Source organism: Crinia signifera, chromosome 5 (genome assembly GCF_055691185.1).
Source record: "Crinia signifera chromosome 5, ASM5569118v1, whole genome shotgun sequence".
NCBI lineage: Eukaryota > Metazoa > Chordata > Amphibia > Anura > Myobatrachidae > Crinia > Crinia signifera.
Genome location: NC_139221.1, coordinates 238,506,333 through 238,531,637, shown reverse-complemented (window position 1 = coordinate 238,531,637; position 25,305 = coordinate 238,506,333). Strand labels below are relative to the sequence as shown.

The window sequence follows — 25,305 nt, the reverse complement described above, 5'->3', positions numbered from 1 at the left end:
TGCTGGACCCCGCTGCCCCCACGTCCCGACCTGTGATGGGGCCATTTGCACTGGCCTCGACCCAGGTCACAGCCGGGTCCAACCCAGATCAGGACCTGGGTCAAAGTCTTGTGTAAATGGACACGGGTCGACCCCATTTACACCGCCGACGATCCGGGTCTGACCCGCCACTGACCCGGATTTTTCGACGGTGTAAAAGGGGTATTAGGGAGCAAAATGCAGTCCTTCAAACCTGTGTAAGGTCCGAGAAACAGTTACCAGTGAGTTGTAGACACAATTCGAAAATTATGTTGAACGTGAACTGTAAGAAACTGTTGGATAAAAAACACAAACATGATTCTGTGAAGACAAAGGTAGAATTTGAGGAAGATGTAACGGCAGCTTCGCCCTATCAGATAGGGATACGGTCATTGGGTCACCAGCAAGTTGTTAGACAGTCATTAGGTTTACACCATTAGATCGATATTCATTTAGGTCGACATGTGTCTAGGTCTACATGCAGGAAGGTCGACATGGGTTAGGTTGATAGGGTCATTAGGTCGACAGGGTCATTAGGTCGACATGGGTTTTTTCACTTTTCATGCCCTACCGTCCACTAGGGTGTTGTGGGAGAATAAAATAGTGTGGCGAGCGTAGCGATGCACCGAACCCGAAGCATGGCGTGCGCAACGAGCCATGCGAGGGGACGCGGTGCTCTTAATCCTGTGTCCATGTCAACTGTGTTGACATTCGTGTCAAAAAGCAGTTAAAAACCCAATGTCAACCTTTTGACTGTCGACCTAACCCATGTCGACCTAGACTCCTCCTGCTTGCTGCACTACAGGTCTCAGCAGGTAGCACCTCATATGTCCAGGGTGTGCAGTTTAGGGCCCCTCCCCCTATGTACTATATATTGTGTATTCATACACACTGGAAGGAACTAGAGACGCCTTCCTCCTTAACTAGCACCCCGACCGCCTGTCCCAGATTGTTTTTAATTAGGTTGGAGTCCAACATTCAAGACTGCACACCTCAGCTTGGCACTATGAGGGTAAAGCTGCCCATACACGGCCCGATACGGGCGTGCGTTGTGGGCTTAAATAGCACACATCACATCACATTGCATTGCATGTGCATGCGTTGTGCATGCAATGCGATGCAATGTGATGAGAACTAAGTACAAAAAGTATGTGCAAGCACATACTTTTTGTACTGTGCGATGAGGTGCCGCGGGAGCGCGCACCTCAAGGCAAGGAACGCACAGCCCGGCATCGGGCCATGTATGGGCAGCTTAAGTCCTACTATACATATATGCTGAGTGTTAGTCTGTGGGACTGTGTTTGGGGCGCAGGGCTCTTTGGGCTGCTGTTGCTGGGCTGCTCCATGGCATCATATCGTACACTTTCCATCACCCCTTTAGTTTGTTTTATATATATATGTAGCACCCTTCACATTTATTATTACCTCTTACCTAGGTAAGTCTTATCACATATAATTTCCCCTATCCCTTTTACTATCACTTCCATTTCACACTAATGTGATGCCATGGGGTGGCTCTGCTGGGCTGGCCTGGGGGGTCCTGTGCCCTGGACCTGTCTCAGAGTAGTGTTAGGGACTTGTCCTATTGAGGTAACCTGGACGTGGTGGACAAGCCCATAATAATGGTATCTTGAGGACCAAGTTAGTATGCCAAGCTACAAGCTGCAGTCATGCTGCTAGAAGAAAACAAAGGCCCTCCAAACATCATTTACATCAACAGCTGGACAGTATTTCAAGGGCGGATGACATGGATGCTCACCTGGCAGCAGATCAACTGGAAAGTATATGACAAAGTCATCTGGGGAAAACCAGGCTGGGTATATAACAGGTGTCATCCATGGCCTGTGTCTGTGGGACATGTCAAAAGTCACATTGGACTAGAAGGCAATGAACTCTGAGCTGGCCCCCGCCCCCCCCCCCCCCCGGAGATAATGTAACATACATCACTTCAACGATTGGGCAGCTAAGCAGGGGGGGGGGGGTTGGCCCTATTATTGAATTGAATCTGCTTAGCTGATTGAACATAGAAAATAACTCCTGAAGGACCAGAAGGGGATGGGATAAAGTCTTTCAGGAGGCAGAATGCACTTTGAATGAGAGGGCTGTCAGGGGAAATATGGCACCATTTGACAGAATATTGACACCAGCACCAATTATGCACCCACACAAAGTTACCATATTGGTTAAAAGGAGAAATAGTGGCAGTAGAAAAAGAAACAAACCCAATCTATTTTGCCACCCACAGGTTGTATCCAAGAACTAAATCTGCAAGATACCTCTCTTCAACCTGATGGATCCAAAATTAGATCAGGGCCTATGGGGATGGATCTACTGCCAATAAGAGTGATTTTTATTGTGTGGACAAATTTGCAAGAAATTGATTCATATCCACATGGAAATAATACAAGAGGAAAACAGGAAGTGCTACATCTGAAATGACTGAGGATTGGGACAATGATTTTATTGGGTTACATTTTGGACCTTATTCAGGTCCGTTCGCATCATCTCTGCCCTCCCATTTCCTTCAGATTGTGCACACATATGCACGGGTGCTTCAGACCTCTTACATATGCGTGCATGTTCCACATCATTTGATGGTCTGCGACCATCGAATGATGTGGGCATTCCCCTGCATGCTGCGAATGGATGTCTTTGCAAAACTTCCTTTCACAGCCAATGCGAAGGAACGCACCTTGCGAATGGTGAGCCGGTGTGCCACTAGGCTGACTCGCAAGGATGCACATCCGAGCGGATCAACCAGATTAATCCCCGTTGTGCTTTTGAAAATATAAAATCATGAGGAATACAGGAGAAACTTAGATGTACAGGTTGAGTATCCCTTATCCAAAATGCTCGGGACCAGAAGAATTTTGGATAACAGATTATTCCGTATTTCAGAATATTTTTATATTTCAATGATTATTCTAGAGGTATCTTGCATTTTTGTTGTGCAAACACATCAAATACATGAACTACACACAAACGTGTTTTATATGTGCATAAAACACGGTTTCAAAACATGAAGTTGGTGTAGTATCTCAGGTACTGAATTTGAATGCCAAGCAATCATTTTCTTGCACATATTTAGTGCCAGTTACATATAGATGGAGCAGCTGTCAGCCAGCCTGAAGAATCACCAGATCTCCTGAGCTGGTGCAGGCTGGCGGACAGGAGCTCCATCTGGCGGGGACACGCAAGCATCTCACACACTCGTGCGTCCCAGTCAGCACGGCAGCGGGGAGCGATTCCCTGCCCGTCTCTGCTTCAGGGAGGCGGGCAGGGCAAGTGGGGGCTGCAGGGGGGGGGGGGCTAGCAGCAGGGGAGCTGGCAGAGGGCGGCGGGTGGCTCCGACAGAACAGGGCGCATGAGCTTCTTGAGCATGCGCACCCCCTTCTGTGGGATGGCGCACAGCAGAGATTAGCAATTCTATCACCAGGAGAAGCTCCATTGAGAGCTGCTCCATCTGTATCATGTCCCCAGTAGTGCTGTTACAGATGTCCCCAGTAGTGCTGTAACAGATGTCCCCAGTAGTGCTGTAACAGATGTCCCCAGTAGTGCTGTAACAGATGTCCCCAGTAGTGCTGTTACAGATGTCCCCAGTAGTGCTGTAACAGATGTCCCCAGTAGTGCTGTAACAGATGTCCCCAGTAGTGCTGTTACAGATGTCCCCAGTAGTGCTGTAACAGATGTCCCCAGTAGTGCTGTAACAGATGTCCCCAGTAGTGCTGTTACAGATGTCCCCAGCAGTGCTGTAACAGATGTCCCCAGTAGTGCTGTAACAGATGTCCCCAGTAGTGCTGTAACAGATGTCCCCAGTAGTGCTGTTACAGATGTCCCCAGTAGTGCTGTAACAGATGTCCCCAGTAGTGCTGTTACAGATGTCCCCAGTAGTGCTGTAACAGATGTCCCCAGTAGTGCTGTTACAGATGTCCCCAGTAGTGCTGTTACAGATGTCCCCAGTAGTCCTGTTACAGATGTCCCCAGTAGTGCTGTTACAGATGTCCCCAGTAGTGCTGTAACAGATGTCCCCAGTAGTGCTTTTACAGATGTCCCCAGTAGTGCTGTAACAGATGTCCCCAGTAGTGCTGTTACAGATGTCCCCAGTAGTGCTGTTACAGATGTCCCCAGTAGTGCTGTAACAGATGTCCCCAGTAGTGCTGTAACAGATGTCCCCAGTAGTGCTGTTACAGATGTCCCCAGTAGTGCTGTTACAGATGTCCCCAGTAGTGCTGTTACAGATGTCCCCAGTAGTGCTGTAACAGATGTCCCCAGTAGTGCTGTAACAGATGTCCCCAGTAGTGCTGTTACAGATGTCCCCAGTAGTGCTGTAACAGATGTCCCCAGTAGTGCTGTAACAGATGTCCCCAGTAGTGCTGTTACAGATGTCCCCAGTAGTGCTGTTACAGATGTCCCCAGCAGTGCTGTAACAGATGTCCCCAGTAGTGCTGTAACAGATGTCCCCTGTAGTGCTGTAACAGATGTCCCCAGTAGTGCTGTAACAGATGTCCCCAGTAGTGCTGTAACAGATGTCCCCAGTAGTGCTGTAACAGATGTCCCCAGTAGTGCTGTTACAGATGTCCCCAGTAGTGCTGTTACAGATGTCCCCAGTAGTGCTGTTACAGATGTCCCCAGTAGTGCTGTTACAGATGTCCCCAGCAGTGCTGTAACAGATGTCCCCAGTAGTGCTGTAACAGATGTCCCCAGTAGTGCTGTTACAGATGTCCCCAGTAGTGCTGTAACAGATGTCCCCAGTAGTGCTGTAACAGATATCCCCAGTAGTGCTGTAACAGATGTCCCCAGTAGTGCTGTAACAGATGTCCCCAGTAGTGCTTTTAGCAAGATTATTTTTTTTTAACTTTTCTGGAATGTATGAATTTGAATAAGAGATACTCAACCTGTGTATAGTGCAATACTCCCTTAGACCAAGGGTGGAGTGTATTAGATGTGATGAAAATATAGTGTCTCTATCTGATTCTAGTCTAATCTTTTTGCACCAAATACAGCTGTTGTTAATAATTATAGTGTTACCACTAAGTTGTTTTCACACATGACTTTATAGTAATAGTAGTAAATTCTAAAGTTACAGTACACTTTTTTTTCATAATATAAATCGATACAGTAAGGTACATTCACCATATTAAAATAAATTGGACCAAGGCATATAACATATAAATATATAAAATAAAAACAAAATTGAAGTTTCTTTTATAAGATCAAATTCATTTCACACACACATCCAGTGCCACCTTCTTTAAGATTAAGGGGGTTATTCAGGCCTGATCGCAAAGCACATTTTTTAGCAAATGGAAAAAAACATGTTGCACTGCAGGTGGGGCAGATGTAACATGTGCAGAGTTAGATTTGGGGGAGTTATTTTGTTTCTGTGCAGGGAAAATACTGGCTGCTTTATTTTTACACTGCAGTTTAGATTTCAGTTTGAACACACCCCACCCAAATAGAACTCTCTTTGCAAATATTACAGTATATTTGCCCCACTTGCAGTGCAACATGGTTTTTTCCATGTGCTAAAAAAATGCGCTTTGCAGTCAGATCTGAATAATCCCTTAAGGACCTCATTCTGGTCCACACACAACGCTGCAAATTTCACAGTGTTGCATGTGGATTAAACGCCGCCGGCCGCTTGCTCAGCCACCCGCCCATCCTCGCTCGCTGTGTTCCCCGCACAGCTGCGAATGGATGTTTTGCATAAACATCTATTCGCAGGCTTGGGTGCAGGGGCCAAGTCATTCGATGGTCGCTACCATCGAATGATTTGGAAGGAGCACGCAAAAACTAAGACACTCTCTGGTGTCTTAGCTTTGCATGTTCCCTGTACATAACTAAACTATACTAAACATCCATTCACATGCATGTGGGGAAGTCACCATGCGGGCAGCACAAAGATGACACGCAAAGCTGAGAATTTCATAGCTTTGCGTGTCAACCAGAATGACTTCTATAGTCTTCTTAGTCATAAACAGGCAACTGCGCAAGTGCATAAATAGCTATAAAAGGTACTTGTTTCCTAGCATGGCCACACCGATTTGCATTGGGGTGGTCGTGTCGGAAAAATTGCGTCGGTCGCATTGCATGCGACCAAATCTCATGCGATGCGACCAACGCGATCAAACCGATTTTTACATTGAATCAAATGTGAATAGGGTCCCTGGGACCCTATTTTACATTGGATTCAATGTAAAATATTCCCCAGACCCCCAATTTTACCCCCTCAATGGCGCCACCCCACGACTGTGTGGCGAGCGCAGGGAGCCACTGAGCCCGAAGCGTGGCGTGCGCAGCGTGCCCCGCGAGGGGACGCGTATAACTTCACAGGTATACGAGACCCCTCGCGGGGCGCGCTGCGCACGCCACGCTTCGGGCTCGGTGGCTCGCTGCGCTCGCCACACTTTATATTCTCCACGCCGACGTGGATAGTAGGGGTAGGAAAAGGTCGGAGGACGCGCACCGCCGCCCCTCGCGGGCTCGCTGCGCTCGCCACACTTCGGGTTGGGGTCAATCGTGGGGTGACGACGGGGCCATATACAATGTGAAATGGGTCATATTGGCCCATTTCACATTCCTATGTGAGATGGACTTAATCAAGTCCATCTCATCTTGTGCCATTATAATGGCACAAGACCGATGCGATGCTCCCGATTTCAATGTTAAAAAATATTTTAACATTGAAGCCTATGGCAAAATCGCGGGCATCGCGTCGGTCGCGCCGGGGGCCATGTTAATGGCCGCGACCGACGTGATGCCCCCGATTTTGCCTTTGACTGTAAAATGGACCTGATTTCAAAGGAAATCGGGTTCATCGCGGGCATCGTGTACCTTAACTTTAAGGTACACGATGCCCGCGATTGTGGCCGTTCTAGGAAACAAGTACCCTATAAAAAGTATTGACAAAAATAAGATTTAGCCGGTATTAAACTACCCAGTGCCAGTGCCAGATTAAGTTCCACATATGCCTGGAGCTGAAATTTATGAGGGGCCTATTGTGTGCCACCGCATGGTGTGTGATCAACGCAGAAAAGTAGCTCTCCCTGTGTGGGCAGGGTGGTTTGGTGGCATACTACCTGACTACACTACCTCCATACAGTACTACTCACTACAGTATATTACATTATATCTCTGTACTATATCACTCCACACTATGGGGGTAATTCTGGTTGATTCGCAAAGCTGTGAATTCGCGAATCCACCAAGCCCTGCCCTGCGATTCCAATCACAGCCTTTGGGGATCCTCCCACATAATTAGATGGTGTATATGCACCCCGCTGCCACCAATATAGGCAATGGCGGGGATCAGCTAGTGTGAAGGGGACTTAAGAAGGGAATACGTCACACCACATCCATCGAACATAACTTTGCACTATCAACACATACAGTAAATGTCATCACTATCACTGACATTACATAAACACACTGCTCCACTACTATCACTGAAACTCACACAGCACACTACTGTACATCCTATATACAATAAAGCAATTAGCATACACTGCATATACACCAAACCAGCTCACACTACAAACATATCACAAACATTGGCAGCTTGAACAGTAACTCCTCTCCATAAAACATGCAGTGACTCACCTATGATTCTCTCAGCTCCCTCTGCTGGAGCCTGGTGGAAAATGCTTATAACTGATAAGCAGAGTAAGATTCCGAGGGCTGCCAACTCTAGAAGTGAGAGCTTCTGTGCAGTAGGGTTGGGGGCCCGGCCACGGGTCCCAATGGACCCAATGCCAGACTTGAGTCCATTGGGACCCAATGTAGCCGACTGTCAACACCAGCTATATTGCAGGGCACTGTGGGCCTATTTTCAATGGTTGGCCTGGAGCTGCAGCTCCATCCAGGCCAATAGGTATGTGGATGTGGATTACTTTACATGTATTCCGCGTGCGCTCGCCATGGAATACATGTAAAATAATCTGCGTCCCCTCACGGGGCTCGCTACGCTCGCCGCGCTTGGGGTTCGGTGGCTCGCTGTGCTCGCCACACTATATAAAATCAACTCCATGCCATAGTGGATAGTGGGGTTATGAACAGATACTAAATCGCATCGCATATGCAAATCACATGCGATATATCTGCTGCCATGAAACTAAACAAGTACCACTTTTTTTGGCCACTGCAGCCCAGTTTTTGCTGAAAATGGGGCTGCTCAGGCAGGCAAAACCAAATCTTTGTTAAGCTGCAGCAGGCACCACCTTATTGGGGCTAATTGGATAGCCCTGGGTAAGACACCAACAATTAGCATTTTGCACTGTACATCATAATAACTCAAACATTTTAACTCTGTACAAAAAATGAGATCTTACCAGGAATAGAGAATTGTTCCAACAATAGATGTAAGTTTACTGTTCTCTTGCTTCTGCTTAGCCAAGCCAAAGTCAGCTACAAAAAAACAAAATGTACTGTGGTTTATATCTGATATGGAGCTACCAACAAATAAAAATGATCCATAAAAAGAAAATGAGTTGACATCGCAACAGCTGTACAGTTTTGTCTTTTCAATTTGCACGTTTTAGTAAAGTGCCATCTGCGTATTTTTTTACACCTACTAATACACAAGTTGTCATGCATTTTAATAAGCATTTCCCACGTTAATAAGAGTTAAGAATGCTTCCCACAGCTCTTATTCAGCAATATATGTTTTGACAGTTCTCTATAATTAACTGTTTTCAAATCAGCATACAGCAAATCATTATTTTTTTAATATAAAAATACAGAGAAATCCTAAACAAAAAACCATACTTCCCAAATATTTAAATGAACTAGCAAGAACTAGTCAGAGCTGGCCATAAACAATCTGATGCCCTAGGCAAGATTTAGTTTGGTGCCCCCTGGCACCACCGCTAGATTTGCCTAGTTTGGCCTGGATGGGAGGGTCTGCGAGATGTTAACAAACGGGAATACTGTTAGTTGATAATTGTTTACCTCCCAACTTTGGAAAAGAGCAACGAGGGATGGCTGCACGCACTGAAGGTGCTCAACCAAAATTTTGAGCCGTGGCCTCATGGTCAGGGGGCATGGCCTACAATCGTGGCACTCCCGAAAGGTGACAACCCAATTTTTGCCACTTTGGGGTCATGGCCAACTACCCTCACCCTGCCGGCCGCAGGTAGGATGCAGGACAGTCCCCCCCAAAATATGGGATTCCCCCCCTCCCCCCCCCCCAAAAAAAAAATCGATTGTTTTCAGCTGCAATACCATATCAAGAGCAGTACAACAGGGGATTAGCAGGGGATCAAGTGTGTCAGCCCTGGCTCACTTAATCCTATTAAAGGTATAGATGAGGATGGCTCTATCTGTATGTTACTGAAGGGGGCAGTTCTGTGAAAGATAGACATTTGGACCTTTTTGGATGTTACCCTATTGTTTCTGGTTGCAAAAAGAGCCCTTAAAACAGTTCATAGTTCAGTTTCCTGAAGTGTCCGCCACTTCCCCTTACAAATGATGTGCTACAGAGCATAGGCATGAGCAGCACATTTTATTAGGGGGTGCACCGTCAAAGGGGTGTGCGTAGCACCATCTATTGGACATGTCTAACACCACCCATTGGGTGTATCTAACACCACCAATCAGGCGTGTCTGCCATCATCTATTGGCAGTTGCTACAATAAAAATTACAGCATTGCAGACATTTGGCATTCTAGCTGTTATTTTTTTAGGTAATCTGAAGAAATATCACCACAGGCTTCCTGAAGCACCTGCCACAAGTAGGATTGGCTTGATTGGCACTTCTTGCATACAATACGGTCAAGCTGCTCCCACAACAGCTCAATGGGGTTGAGATCTGGTGACTGCGCTGGCCACTGCATTACAGACAGAATGCGAGGTGCCTGCTTCTTCCCTAAATAGCTCTTGCATAATTTGGAGGTATGCTATGGGTCATTGTCCTGTAGGAGGAGGAAATTCGCTCCAATCAAGCACTGTCCACATACATATGGCATGGCGTTGCAAAGTAGAGTGATAGCCTTCTTATTCAATATCCCTTTAACCTTGTACCAGCATCTTTTCACTTGTTCTGCATCTCACAAATGTTCTTCTGTGTGATGTAAACACGTAAAACGTCAATTCATCTGTTCATAACACTTTTTTCCAATCTTCCTCCGTCCAATGTCTGTGTTCTTTTGCCCATATTAATATTTTCCTTTTCTTGGCCAGTCTCAGATATGGCTTTTTCTTTGCCTCTCTGACAAGAAAAACCTTGAATAAATCAGGCGCAACTTATAATTAATAAAAATTATCAATATTAATATGATATCTAGAATGATAATATAGAGTTTATCCATCTTCAAACCTTTGCAGCTCCCAGGTAACTGGAACACTCAAGAAACAGTTAATTAAGAGAGCGCACAGAGGTAAATAACACACAAGAATAATACACTTGATATATCCGTAATTTGCAGTATATTACTCATACTGGTGAGACTGATCTGTCGTGGGGATCAAGCCGATGTCTCTCCGGTCATCTGTGCTGCGCTGACCGTGGCCGTACCCAGTGCTCTGCTACCACCGGGCTTTTTTATGGTTATATGAATTGTGATATAAATATGATATACATTTATCATTATTGAAATAGGTATTATTCACCTTAGTGCACTCTCTTAATTGACTCTGACTTGAAGGCTGACATCCCGGAGTCGCCTCTTCACTGTAGACATTGACACTGGCTTTTTGCAGGTACCATTTAATGAAGCTGCCACTTGAGGACATGTGAGGCATCTATTTCTCAAACTAGAGACTCTAATGTACTTGACTTCTTGCTCAGTTGTGCACCGAGGCCTCCCACTTCTCTTTCGACTCTGGTTAGAGCCTGTTTGTGCTGTTCTCTGAAGGTAGTAGTACACACCATTGTAGGAAGTAGCCATCATTGACAGTTCTCTTTTTCTGGCAAATTTGTACGTATAACCGAAACCACAAATGTGATGCTCCAGATACTCCAGGACACTGACCCAAAGCACACCTCCAAATTATGCAAGAACTATTAAGGGAAGAAACAGGCTGCTGGTATTCAATCTGTAATGCAGTGGCCAGTAGAATTAACAACTAGAATGCCAAAGGTCTCCAATGCTTTAATTGTTGCAAAAGGAGCATTCTTTGATAAAGGAAAGTTTGAAGAACGAAATTACTATTTCAAATAAAAATCATCATTTATATATATATGTTGTTTGCACTTGTTTGATATTCCTGGTCCTGACGAAGGGTTTGTCCCGAAACGGCGTAGACCGCATGGATAAATAAATCTTCACCTTTTTGCACTAAGACCTGGAGTGACGCCCATTATTCCCCGATTATATTGGTGGTGACTGTACCACATAGGGAAGGCACCCGGGCACAAGAAATTGTTTGGAGGCGAGGAGTGCCGGACATTGTACGGGTATATATAGATATAGATATAGATATAGATATAGATATAGAGATAGAGAGAGAGAGAGAGAGAGAGAGAGAGAGAGAGAGAAATAGCCGGCACTCCCTTGCTCGAATAAACGAATAATGCACCAGGTGCCTTCCTCAGCTCAACCCCACATCAGGGGTGGCATACATGCATTCCTTTTAGGCGGCACTCTGACATCTTTCAAAAGAACTTAAGACCACACAGGTTTCATCAAGATCTTTCGAGAATTATTCATCCTGATGACGAGAATAAATCTTGAAAGATCTTGATGAAACCTGTGTGGTCTTAAATTCTTTTGAAAGACGTCAGAGTGCCGCCTAAAAGGAATGCATATATATATATATATATATATATATATATATATATATATATATATAGCACTTACCCCCTCATGGAAAGGATTGGAGCCTGCACATGGTAGTAGGTGAAAAGTAAAGTAGTTTAATGCAATTACATCATTGCACAAGGTGACAGCTGCCAACCTGACAGCTGTTTCAACTGCATGTGAGCAGTTTTCATCAGAGGTATCATCTATATATATATATATATATATATATATATATATATAGAGAAAGTTTTTGTTTTGGACTTTGGATAGCGACTACTGTGCACGTATTTCACATGGGACAATATTTAAAGATAAGTAATTTATTTAAACACAGAAGAGAAAAGTATAAAAATACATATATATATTCAAACAATGTAATAAAACCACAATAAAAAATATATCAGATTTAAACCAAAGAGACCGAATAAAATAAGGGGGTGGGGATGGATAAAAAAATGGATACTAAAATGACAATATGTATTAATACAAGAATGGGATGGCGATGGTGTAAATTTAATAAACTGACTGTACTATAAGAACACAGCAAGTGTATTAAATAACTATATTAAAAAAGTGTCAATGTGCCACCTGGTAAGTATGCAAAGCCAAGTGCATCAAAATATACAAAGAAAGAGAGAGAAAAAAAAAATAAATAAATAAATAAAAAAAAAAAAAATATTATAAATGAACTGCTGTTAGAACGAAATATTTGTAGTTTAGAAATATAGGTTAGCTTAACTTGTTAGCAGTGTAGTGAGGAGCAGGAGTCAGAAGTATCCCAACATGTTTCGTCCAACAGGACTTCGTCAGGGGTAAGGGACAGAATGACTGAGGCTGTATTTATAGCAGGGATAGGGTCTGAGGTGCCGCCCCCCTCGTTAACACTGCTTAATTAGACAAAAAATACCGTTTGAAAAAAGCATGATATAGGACTATGTGAGAGGTGCTGGGGTTAGTACCACCAATCCTCATAATAACAAGTTCAAAAACGAGTGTTGGAAAGTCTAAAACAAGCTGAAGGGGGTTTGGAGTGTGTCAGCTCCGTTTGCAGGGATGTGATGTCACGCTCCCTGCAAACGGAGCTGACACACTCCAAACCCCCTTCAGCTTGTTTTAGACTTTCCAACACTCGTTTTTGAACTTGTTATTATGAGGATTGGTGGTACTAACCCCAGCACCTCTCACATAGTCCTATATCATGCTTTTTTCAAACGGTATTTTTTGTCTAATTAAGCAGTGTTAACGAGGGGGGCGGCACCTCAGACCCTATCCCTGCTATAAATACAGCCTCAGTCATTCTGTCCCTTACCCCTGACGAAGTCCTGTTGGACGAAACATGTTGGGATACTTCTGACTCCTGCTCCTCACTACACTGCTAACAAGTTAAGCTAACCTATATTTCTAAACTACAAATATTTCGTTCTAACAGCAGTTCATTTATAATATTTTTTTTTTTTATTTTTTATTTTTTTTTTTTTTCTCTCTCTTTCTTTGTATATTTTGATGCACTTGGCTTTGCATACTTACCAGGTGGCACATTGACACTTTTTTAATATAGTTATTTAATACACTTGCTGTGTTCTTATAGTACAGTCAGTTTATTAAATTTACACCATCGCCATCCCATTCTTGTATTAATACATATTGTCATTTTAGTATCCATTTTTTTATCCATCCCCACCCCCTTATTTTATTCGGTCTCTTTGGTTTAAATCTGATATATTTTTTATTGTGGTTTTATTACATTGTTTGAATATATATATGTATTTTTATACTTTTCTCTTCTGTGTTTAAATAAATTACTTATCTTTAAATATTGTCCCATGTGAAATACGTGCACAGTAGTCGCTATCCAAAGTCCAAAACAAAAACTTTCTCTACTAATCACCCCCTGAGTGGCACACCACCGCTCCTGGACTTAGCTGACGCCCCAACCATAATATTAGGGGAGTGCACTATATGGGATTACGCCCCTGGACTAACTACCTGTTTATACCCTCCTGGCGCACATCTCACCAAATTCTAACCTTTCCATATATATATATATATATATGTCTAGTGACTGTGTGTCTCCGAAATGCTGAAATCTGTTGGCAGCGAGTGAAGCTACATCTCCTTTCTCTCACACATGTACAAACACAAGGTAGCAGACTAGCTTTCGAAGCATTTGTTTCAAGCGGGCTTACTAGCATTTGTTTCAAGCGGGCTTACTAGTATATATATATATATATCATTAGTGGACTAGTTGGTGCTCTAGTAACTGGTCACTGATGCATCATCAACCCCCAACCTGACTGAGGAGCTGAATCACAGTGCAGGTACTGGGGAAATTTCACACCTGACTGCACGGTCGCAAATTCACACAACCAGCCGCCACCCCGCTAGAGTGGAATCCCACCTTGCAAATGAATGTGCTCATTGTGCGTATGGACGTGTACGGCTACACATCTATTCGCAGCTGTGTGAATATTTCCACAACCCATCGTAACAGGCTTACCATCAAATGATTTTTACATTGGGCACCAGTCATCGCAGGCTCAGAGACGTACTTGCTCAGGCACAGCTAGCATTTTCCCAGATACTCCCAGCGTTTTTTCGAGCACGACTGAGTTTTTCTTAGTTCTCCCACCCCCAGACACCTACCTTCTGTTAATAAACTTGCGATCGTCCAGCATTCAGAAAAAGTAGCGGCCTTTAATTGCAGGACAGTATCATGCATCCATACTGCAACCCGTACACATGCGCTGTCTATCAATAATCATCCGCTGTGCAAATTCGCAGCCCTCTGATCAGGTCTGAATTACCCCCACTGATTATTAAAGGTTGTAGCTCCCTTTAATCTTCATACACTACTACGTTCTGTCACATGGGAATTTGTAATCACGTTTTCTTTCAGCCAGAAAACAATATGATGGGCAGAAGCTTCAACTAGAACTCCAGCAGTGACGCATAACACTGAATGGCAAATGCTGTCTTGTCACAGACACTTCAAAGCTCCTCAGCTCTGGCACAGAACACAAGGCCTGACTACCACCTAACTGCTGATAGATTCTGACAAGACATCAGCCCTGTCTAGCTAAATATGGTTTTTAGTGTTGTTTATGAAAAATAATCAGTAACAGCACACCTGTAAATTTAAAGACTTGTTTCCCTTTAGAATTCATGCAATAAACATAATATACAGTACTGCATGCAGCACAGTATGGCAGTAAGTGGTGTACTTAAAATTTCAGCCCTAAAAAAACATTCACAGCACAGTTGATTAGCTTAGTTTACAGAACCAATGGTGATCATGGGGCCTTCTGTATTTCATGTTTGTAAGTAATGCAGGAAAGCTGGTCAAAGGCATGTTGTACTGCTGGTGGGGCAGATACTGTATAACACATGCAGAGAGATATAAGTTTGCATGTGACTTAGGGTTAAGATGCTGGGGTGGTTAGGCTGCAGGAAGGGGGATAGAATAAGGCACCTAGAAGTGGAGTAAGGGCCAGGCAGCATGGCGGGGTGAGGTTTAAGCTGCACAATACGAAGGATAGGGTTAGATACTAGTGGGGGGGGTTAGGGTCAGACTGTGGGAATGGAGAGTTAGGGATGTGGAGGGCAGGGTGAGGATACGTACCTAATCCCTTTCAGGATTTCCTCCATCGGGATGTAGGCATAGGTCATCTGTATGTATCACGTTCAAACTGACATAATTGCAAAGAATAAAGCAAACATTTGTGGCCTATATGTAAATGCATGTGTACAAAGAATATAGTAATCAAAATTTGGGCACAATGCTACCTGAAATAGATGTCACCCCATCTAAACAAAGTATAACAACACAATTGGAATTGAAGTGATCAAGTGGTGCAAATAGGTGAGCAAACAATTGTGGAAAAAAAAAAGTGCACAATAAAGGTACAGTATAATAAGTAAAATAAAAATTAGTAAAGCACGTCCCTTAAGAACAGTAGTATTCATTCCTCTGATCTGAAATCAGGGATGTATATACTGTATGAGGCTACCTATTAACCAAAGAAACCATTACCCAAGTTACTGAGAATATAGTTTCATCTTGGTTACACTTTTTACAGTTACATTCATATTTACCACAGAAAGGACCTTTATTTACCTCACATAAAGGTGAGCAAGGTACAGAAAAATCTCCAGTCATCTTCCAGAGTTCCATATTAGTATTGGGTACTTATGTAGTATCTGGGAGTCCGATTTAGAAATCGGATCGCATCGCATCGCATACGACCAAATCGTATGCGATGCGATGGTCAAGATTTTTCCATAGGATTCAATGTTAAAATGATCTGAGTCCATTTTAACATAGAATTCAATGGGAAAAAGGGGTCCTTTTCCTTTCCCCACTATCCAAGTGGGCATGGAGTTGGATATAAACCTGTGGCGAGCGTAGCGAGCCACCGAGCCCGAAGCGTGGCGAGCGTAGCAAGCCCCGCGAGGGGACACAGAATACGGTACTCTTTACTTAGATGGGCGCCAGCGATGGAAATCGCGGGCGTCGGGGGTAAAAATCGTGGTCATCGCGGGCATCGCGGGTAAATCGGGATGCCCACGATGCCCGCGATGACCGCGATTTTCCCATAGGGAACAATGTTAAAAAGGCTGATTGACCGCGATTTTACTGTTAAATGCCTCAATGGACCCGATTTGGACATAGGAATCAATGTTAAATGGGCCACAGAGCCCAAATAGGCACAATTAACCCTTAAATGTCCCCCCCAATTTGTAACGCCACCCCACGATCCACGCCAACCCGAAGCGTGGCGAGCGCAGCGAGCCCGCGAGGGGCGGCGGTACGCGTCCTCCGACCTTTTCATGCCCTACTATCCACTAGGGCGTGGAGTGAGAATATAATAGTGTGGCGAGCGCAGCGAGCCACCGAGCCCGAAGCATGGCGAGCGCAGCGAGCCCCGCGAGGGGACGCGGATACAGTTTGGGAACCACTGTTATCGACACAAAGTTACCTGCTTTTTTGGTTTACTTACCAACATGAATAAAGCTCATAATAAAGTCCATATGCTAAACATTTACAGCCTTAGGGGGGTATTCAATGTCAGGGGAACGTCCCCTGTCCCGTTCTCGCTTTGCTCGACTTGAGCTCGGCGGTCGGGATTCAATGTCCCGGCCGCCGAGCGGCGAGAAAGGGGCGTGGCCGCGAGTTGAGGACGGAAATAGACGAGCTCCGGCCGGGAGCTCGCCTATTTCCGGCTTTTCTCAGCAGAACGAGCCCGACAGCTTGTGATGTCGGGCTTGCTCTGCGGAGAACCCCTGGTCAATGCTGTCGGGGAAGACAGCATTGAATAGGGCCCCGCAGCCATCTCCCCCATCGGGAGATGGCTGCGGAAGCACGACACAGATTGAATACCCCCCATACTGTTCAGCAAATTTATACAACGTACCTTAATGCATAGATAGATAAAAAAAAAATAGATATCCAAATCTCTGATCATTACATCTTTGGTGATTTGGCACGTTTAGTCACCTCAAACTTTTGCCCTATTATATTCTGCACGTTAAGGCAAATTACATTGCCAACACACGATCAGGTAAATAAATGGCAAAACAGTTTTAAAATTTTCTTTGCAAAATAATAATAAGAAAAAACATTCCAGAACCAAAATAAAGTTGCAGCCTAGTTCAGAGATGTATACATCAAAAGCAAATATACAAAAGCAGCAGGAGACATCTTGAGTAAATAGATTCCTCCTGCATGCCTGTATGATCTGCTACTGCACCCGAAGACACTGCATCGCATCACTTGCATGACATCGGCCATCAGAGAAGCTCTCAGTTTATGCAGGATGGCCAGGCTGTTCCAGCTGACCCTGTCCTCACCACTCTCACAAAATGCAGTGACACACCCCTGTTGTCATATACACAGGGGGAACTCTGGGAGTCAGTGGAGTCAGCTCCTGCACTAAAGGGGGACCACTTTTCATGGATGCCATCACCAATAGGGCCTGGGGTCTTGACAGGCTGCCTCAGCCATGGAGATACAGTATAACCTGCCTGCCTCCGGGCGATTGGAGGAAACTTACACCAATGGGCATATACACTGCCAAGCCACGCCCAATCCAACCCCAAACAACTGTACCCTGTCAATCAGGCTGCAGCTCAGAGGTATACATGCAGAACAGTCCTACACATGCGCAGACACCCCACCTTCAGAGATGTTCTGTAAGCACATTTCAGAATCAAGCCCTTTGTGTCATTCCCTTGCCGCAAACTCTTCATCAGGAAACACCTACAATAATGTATCTGACTCAATGGACAAAAGAAATTAAAGAACATTAAAGAAATTAAAAATACATAAAAAAATATAGAAGTCCATTAATGGGTTTAATTGGCTTTATGGTTTATGTCAGGCAGACGAAAAGTGTTGTAAGATTGATGCAAACCAGTTATTAATAATTAAACAGTGAGCAATACGAGGTTGTGTCAGTACAAACAAGAATTACCTAATTACCCCAAATTTAGAGCTCAGTATCACCACAAATGGACTTATCTGTTTTTAAATGTGTTAAAAGCAAAAACATTTTTACTAAGAATATTGTGTGTTTAATAAATAATGAACTCAGAATTCATTTCTGTTGTGTCAAAAGCTACTTCATTTTATTATGCTTAATACTGCACATACTGATTTAATAAGGCCACTCCAGTACCAAAGTAAAAGCCTTAAGCACCAAAATCTTGAATCGCAACATATAAACCATTATGTAAAATACATTGCTCACTATTACCCTGTTATGTCTCTGCATTACAAGATGCTGAATCCCCTCTCCAGCTTTAGGGGGGTATTCAATATCAGGGTCACGGAAGTCGAGCTTGCTCGACCGCCGTGACCCAGTCCCGTTCTCGGTCAGCTTGACCGAGAACACGCAGGCGGGATTCAATGTCCCGCCTGCCGGGGAGCGAAAAGGGGGCGTGGCCACGAGTTGCGGCCAGGAAAAGGCGAGCTGCAGCCGGCAGCTTGTCACTTCCCGGCTGATCTCGGCAGAACGAGCCCGACAGCTAGTGATGTTGGGCTCGTTCTGCCGAGATACCCTGCTCAATGCTGTCGGGGAAGACAGCATTGAATGGGAGGAGCTCGCCTGAGATTGAATATCCCCCTTAGAGTAGTATCCTGAAGGGTATTAGGTAAAAAACGGAGGGAGGCTGAGTTTCTAAGTATAGGGTGTCACACTAAAATACATTCCATTACTGTACCTGAAGTTACCCTAAGTTTGCAGTGCACCCCACCATCTCTGATCTCTATCCTGCCTCAGTAGAACTTCCAATAGGTAAATGGACAAGTATAGTATTTGCTAATATAGTAGCACGCACTTAGATGACAGGCATTTTTCCTGAACCACTCAACTGGAACTGATGATATGTATGATCCATTCCAGTAAAGAGTCACATGTAACACAATAACAGTGCTGGTGTGTGCACTTAATGATCTACTCATGTCAAGACACAGGGGTAGTTGTTCAATCTTAATTTTTCTGGATCTCTCTTCAGCATTTAATACTAGAGACCATGGGATTCTAATGTATTTATTATTTACAGTTTCTTATATAGTGCACACGTATTCCACAGTGATTTACAGATAATAATTGAACATTCAATCAGTCCCTGCCCCAGTGGAGCTTACAATCTATGGGCCTTATTCTGGTTCACTCTCAGAGGCAAATTCCTTCCTTCTCGTGTACAGAGAGAAATAGATTTGGGTGAGTTATTTTGTTTCTGTGCAGGGTAAATACTTACTGCTTTATTTCGACACTGCAGAAAAACATTTCTTCACTAGAAAAACACCACCCAAATCTAATTCTCTACGCACATGTTATATCTGCCCCACCTGCAGTGCACATGGTTTTGTCCATTTGAGAAGGAATTTGCCTCTAAGAGTGAACCAGAATAAGGCCATATATTCCCTACCACATGTACACGCGCACACATTCATTCGAGGGTTAATTTTGTTAGGAGCCAAATAACCTACCAGTATGTTTTTGGATTGTGGGTGTAAACCGGAGTGCCCGGAGGAAACCCACGCGAGTACGGGGAGAATAAACAATCTCCTCACAGTTAGGGCCATGGTGGGAATTGAGCTCATGACCTCAGTGCTGTGACCTCAGGCAGCAATGCTAACCATTATACCATCCGTGCTGCCCCTAGTTGATCACATGCGAATGGAGATCAGACTCTGAAAATGACATTTTGCCTTGTTTTGGCAAATCTGCCCCTGGCAGGAAAACCCGAGTCGGGGCTTGCATATACGCAGATATGCGGAATTCTGGAGGATTCTGTTTTTAGAAAACTGAACCCACATATCTCTAGTTAAATGTTTTGTAAATAAGCTACTACACATCCAAGATTGTAGTTGAAAAAAAAGGTCATGCAATAACCTAACGCTCTACACACTGTAACTTGTTCAGAAAATCTCAATGATACTGTAGCTAAAGAACGAAGGCGAAGATAAGTGGCAGGCTGACTGAAGGAGCGTCTGTACAAGGTGACTGTGGTGTGCAGGCCAGCAGTAAACTTTGTTGTCCGAAAAAAGCCTTTATTTCCTCTATCCTTTGTGACAATGGGGCAGATGTATTAAGCCTTAACAAGGGATAAATGCAAGGGTGATAGAGAGATAAACGTCCAGCCAATCACCTCCTTACTGACTTTTTTCAAACACAGCCTGTAACATGGCAGTTAGTAGGTGATTGGCTGGACGTTTATCTCTCTTTATCACCCTGGCATTTTTCTCTTGTTAAGGCTTAATACATCTTGCCCATTATTCCAAATAAATTTTTTTTTTTTTTTTGAAACAATTTTATTGAGCAAATACAGGGATAAACAGGCTATACAGACCAGCTGTTTTTACAAACTCTCAAGATATCGTGTATCACAATTTGCCAAGTTTTCAGTATTTAACTTAGAAAGAAGAAGAGGGGAGGGAGTGGTGAGACCACAGGAATGGGAAGGGGAGAGAGGAGGGATGAGGGGAAAGATAGACGGTAGGAAAAAGAATGGGGGGGGGGGATTGATGGCCTTCATTAACCTGGATCAAACGGGGGTGGTACGTCTTGCTGTGAGAGCCACGGGTCCCACACCTTATGGAAGGACTTAAGTGAGTGGCGCAAAATTGCAGTAATGTATTCCATTTTATAGACATACCACACCCGTGTGAGAATTGCCTGTAATGGAGCTGGGGTAGGTTTTTTCCAATCAGCCGCAATTTGGCAAGTCATCGCCGAGGATATGTGCCTTAGTAACTTGTGTTGGTGTTGGGTAAGCCCAGGGGGTTTCAACGGGAGGAGGAAGTATCTGGGATCTCTGGGCACCGAAACTCCTAGCAAAGCTGTGAGTAAGTCTATTACTTCTCCCCAGATGTTCGAGATATGGGGGCAAGTCCACCAAATGTGGAGGAAATCACCTTCAGAAGGGCAACCCCTCCAACATCTGTCAGATACCTCGGGGAATATCTTATGCAGCCTAGAGGGGACATAGTACCAGCGGTATAGCAATTTATATGTATTTTCCTTTATTTTGACACAAATGGAACTAGACGCGGCATTATCGCGTATTTCTTCCCAATCTTCCTCATCTAGAGAAAGACCTATGTCACGCTCCCACGCCTTTTCATGAGGAGTCCGGGATGAGGCTGCGAGGGGGTCTAGCAGTGAGTATAGTGCCGATATTAGACCTTTAGATGAATCACGTCTCCAACAAATATATTCAACGGAGGTTAGGGGCCTAGCCATTAGCGTAGACACCACTTTGGAGTGGAAGTGGCGAATCTGGAGAAAACGAAAAAAATCTATGTTGGGGATTGACGTGCCATCTCTGACTTCGGAGAACTGGGGGAAGGATGCTTTGTCCGATATATCGTTTAAATAATAAATGCCCTCTTTGAGCCAGCTAGACAAGGAGGAGCATCCCATGCCCGGGGGAAACGCGGGGTTATGGGATAAAGGTATCAATGGAGAGGGAGGCGGGGCTAGGTTGTATGATTTATTCAGTCTGTCCCAGACCGCCAAAGCACGTGACACCACCGGGTGCGACATTGTAGAGCGTGGACGTTTAGCTTTAGGTAGCCACAGCAGTGAGGACAAAGTATTCAAGCCTAGGTCTCCCGCTTCTATGTTCACCCAGACTTTACTCGCACCCCAGGGGTTGCACCACTGAACGATCTGGGACAACTGTGATGCGTAATAATATCTCTTGAAATCGGGTATCCCTAGGCCACCCCGGCATGAGGGCCTCTGCAGTAGTTTTAGTCTAATACGGGGGCGTTTCTTGTCCCATATGAATTGGGATGACTGGTGTTGTAAGAACTTAAAAACATAAATCGGGACATATATGGGCAAGGTCTGAAAAAGATACAACAGGCGTGGGAGGATATTCATTTTAACAGAGTGTATTCTGCCTATCCAGGAAATTAAGTGGGAGGACCAAGTGGAGAGGTCTGATTTAATCCTGTCTAACAGTCTCGGGAAGTTGGCTTGAAAGAGTTGGTGGTGATGATGTGTTAAATAGATGCCTAAATATTTAACTTTTTTCCCATTCCAATTACAGGGCAGCATATTCATCAACTCAGTTTTAAGGGGTCCGGGTACATGGAAGTCGAGAACTTCGGTTTTCCCCACATTTATTTTATAGTCGGAAAGGTGGGAGTATTGTTGGATCTCTGATAGTAAATGGGGGATAGAGCTCGCTGGACTGGCGAGGGTCAAGAGCACATCATCCGCATAAAGTGCTATTTTATGCTCCGCGGAGCCTACTTTAATGCCCTGGATAGACGTGTTATTGCGTATCCTCGCCGCCAAAGGCTCCATGACCAAAGCAAAGATTAATGGAGAGAGGGGGCAGCCCTGGCGGGTGCCATTGGTTATATTAAAGGGGTCTGACCTTGCCCCGTTTACAACAACCCGGGCGGAAGGAGTGCGATATACAGACGGCGCCGGCCTTATGCTTGCTGGCAAATCACCAGCAGCATGCTGCTGGCGATCCGCCAGCAACACGGCGCGCCATCTGACTGAGACGCGCGTGCGTCCCCCACGCACGCGCGTCTCAGTATCCGGGCGGCCGGCGAGGCGGACGCAATACCGTCCGCCTCCCGCTCGAGGGGGGCTGGGGGGACCCGAGGAGGCTGTGGGGGGGTGCGGGCGCCCGGTGTGGGCACCGGGCGACCGTCGGAAGGGGACGGCAGCACCGTCGGAAGGGGACGCGCGCGCACCTCGTGCGCGCGCGTCCCCTTCCGACACACAGATGGCGCGGGAGCAGGGAATGGCGATGGCGTCGCCATCGCCATCCCCTGCAAAGATGAGCCCGGCCCCATCTGTAGGGCCTTAATCCCCTCTAAGAAGGGCCCAGAGATACCCATCTTCTCCAACACTGCAAAGGCAAAAGACCACGATATGCGATCGAATGCCTTCTCCGCATCTAATGCCAGGAGCAAGGCCGGGTTTTTCCGCTTCTGAATTATATGGATAAGGTCAATCGCTCGCCTTGTGTTGTCCGACGCCTGGCGCCCAGGAATAAATCCCACCTGGTCCGGATGGACAAGGGTTTGAAGCAGAGGGGTCAGACGTCCGGCAAGAATTTTTGCGTAAATCTTCAGGTCAATGTTCAAAAGGGAAATCGGCCTGTAATTTGCGCAATTAGTCGGGTCTCTGCCCTCTTTCGGGATCACCACTATATCCGCCAGGGCTGTCTCGGGGGGGAAAGAAGCACCCTCCAGTATGTTGTTAAACAGAACCACTAAGTGGGGGGCTAATTCTTTTGCAAAGCGCTTATAATAAATGGCTGAAAACCCGTCAGGGCCCGGTGCTGCCGACGAACGCATTGACCTGATTGCCGCTACAACCTCTTCTTCTGTAATCTTTACGTTTAGGGTGGCCAGTTGGGCCTCCGGGAGGATCGGGAGGGGGATATCTGCAAGGTAGGAGATTGTTTCTTCGTTTATTCCAAATAATTTTTAAACATTTTTTTTTTTTTATAAATACAAAGTACAAAAAAGGAACTTCATCAGAAGGTTCTAGAAATGTTAAAGAATACTGGGAGGATATTTATTGTAATGATCAGTCTCTTTTCCATAAACGGCAACATCATTATTCAATAAACAGTCTCATAACTGGCATGACTGAACAATATTTCCCTCTTTATTAATCACCCAGATTCAAGCTTCCAATGCCAAGGCCCCTAGCACAGATTAAAAAGGGTTTAAAGATGAAGTAGTCAAAACCCCTTCTGGGTTCAGTTGCTTTCCTGATTTTGCTGTTTAATAACCATGGGGATTTCCGAACATGTAATTGCAGCACTAAGTTTGGGGGAAATTACGTAGTCAGCGTAGGGTCCCTGTCAGCATCAGCATCGTGTTCCCACAGCCAGCATAGTCAGCGTCCCTGTCAGCATCAGCGTCGTGTTCCTGCACCCAGCGTAGTCAGCTTGTGCCTGCAATTGTGTGTACGTTCGCGCCTAACTGGAGCTTACGCAGTTAGCGTAGTCAGTCAGCGTTACGCAGTTAGCGTAGTCAGTCAGCATTGTGTCAGCACTTATTACATTGTGTGGGTTATGGCTGCTGAACCATTGACCATTTTTAACCTGCCACAGACCGAGAAGGAGTTGGTGCTTTTTTTCAGCAGCACCACTTACTGGTAGAGACATAGACCTGTGTCAATGGCCATCCTATGGCGCTTAATGCGAAGGAGCGTATGTGGCGCTGCCACATAAGAGGCTGCAGGAAGGTCAGTCTCTGCGGGGCAAATTGGTTTTGTGGATGTCACCAATACTTTCTGACACGTCTGCGCTTCAGTTTTACATTTGTTCAATGTAAAAGCCACGTTGGACGTGTCCTACCACAGCAGTGACTCTTCGATGGGATATCACGTGACACTGATGACTGTTTCATCACACCAGTGGCCAGCCGTGATGCCCGGACTGCCATGGAAGCACACATTAAGCTAGGTACCACCAATTACTCGGACTGTTGGCGTGCATACAATACGCAAGAACTTGAGCAGGTGGGGTGCCACCATATGTACGTCAACCACCGGTACATCTTTGTGGACCCAGACACTGGGGTGCATACACAGAATATTGAGAGGCTCTGGGGCTCCTGCAAATGGAGTAATAAGATGCAGAGGGGCACTGCACGCCAATACCTGGACTCTTACTTACAAGAATTTTTGTGGTGTAAAACCCTAGGGGCAGAGGACACATTCCTGCATATATTACATGATTTAACTCTCATCCCAACTGCCGACAAAGCAGCCGTAATGAGGATGACACAGCTGCGTCGACATCAGCTGCATCTGGAGGGGCTGTTGCCAGGGAAGAATAAATGTTTTGACCTTTCTGGTACTTGTTGTTCTACGCTATTGATCATTGTTTTTCTTCTTTCTTTTTTTATGTCAGTAAAATCCATTTGACAGTTACAGATGGAGCGGGCCTCTTCTTTGCAGGGGATGGCGATGGTGATGCCAGCTGCCCTCCCCCGCCATCTGTATCTGTGAAAGGGGACACACGCGCACGAGATGCGCGCGCGTCCCCTTCCGACGGCTTC

The 25,305-nt window shown here is 45.2% G+C and overlaps 1 protein-coding gene across 4 annotated transcripts in view; it reads right to left on the bottom strand.

The window, feature by feature from the left end:
- Positions 1 to 25,305, bottom strand: part of NEK10 (NIMA related kinase 10) — a 335,666-nt gene that overhangs the window by 189,031 nt on the left and 121,330 nt on the right. For all 4 annotated transcript variants that reach the window (XM_083188708.1, XM_083188706.1, XM_083188709.1 and 1 more), the window contains exon 23: positions 8,346 to 8,421. In XM_083188708.1, the coding sequence (XP_083044834.1) occupies positions 8,346 to 8,421 (76 nt within the window). The remainder of the gene's footprint in view (positions 1 to 8,345; positions 8,422 to 25,305) is intronic.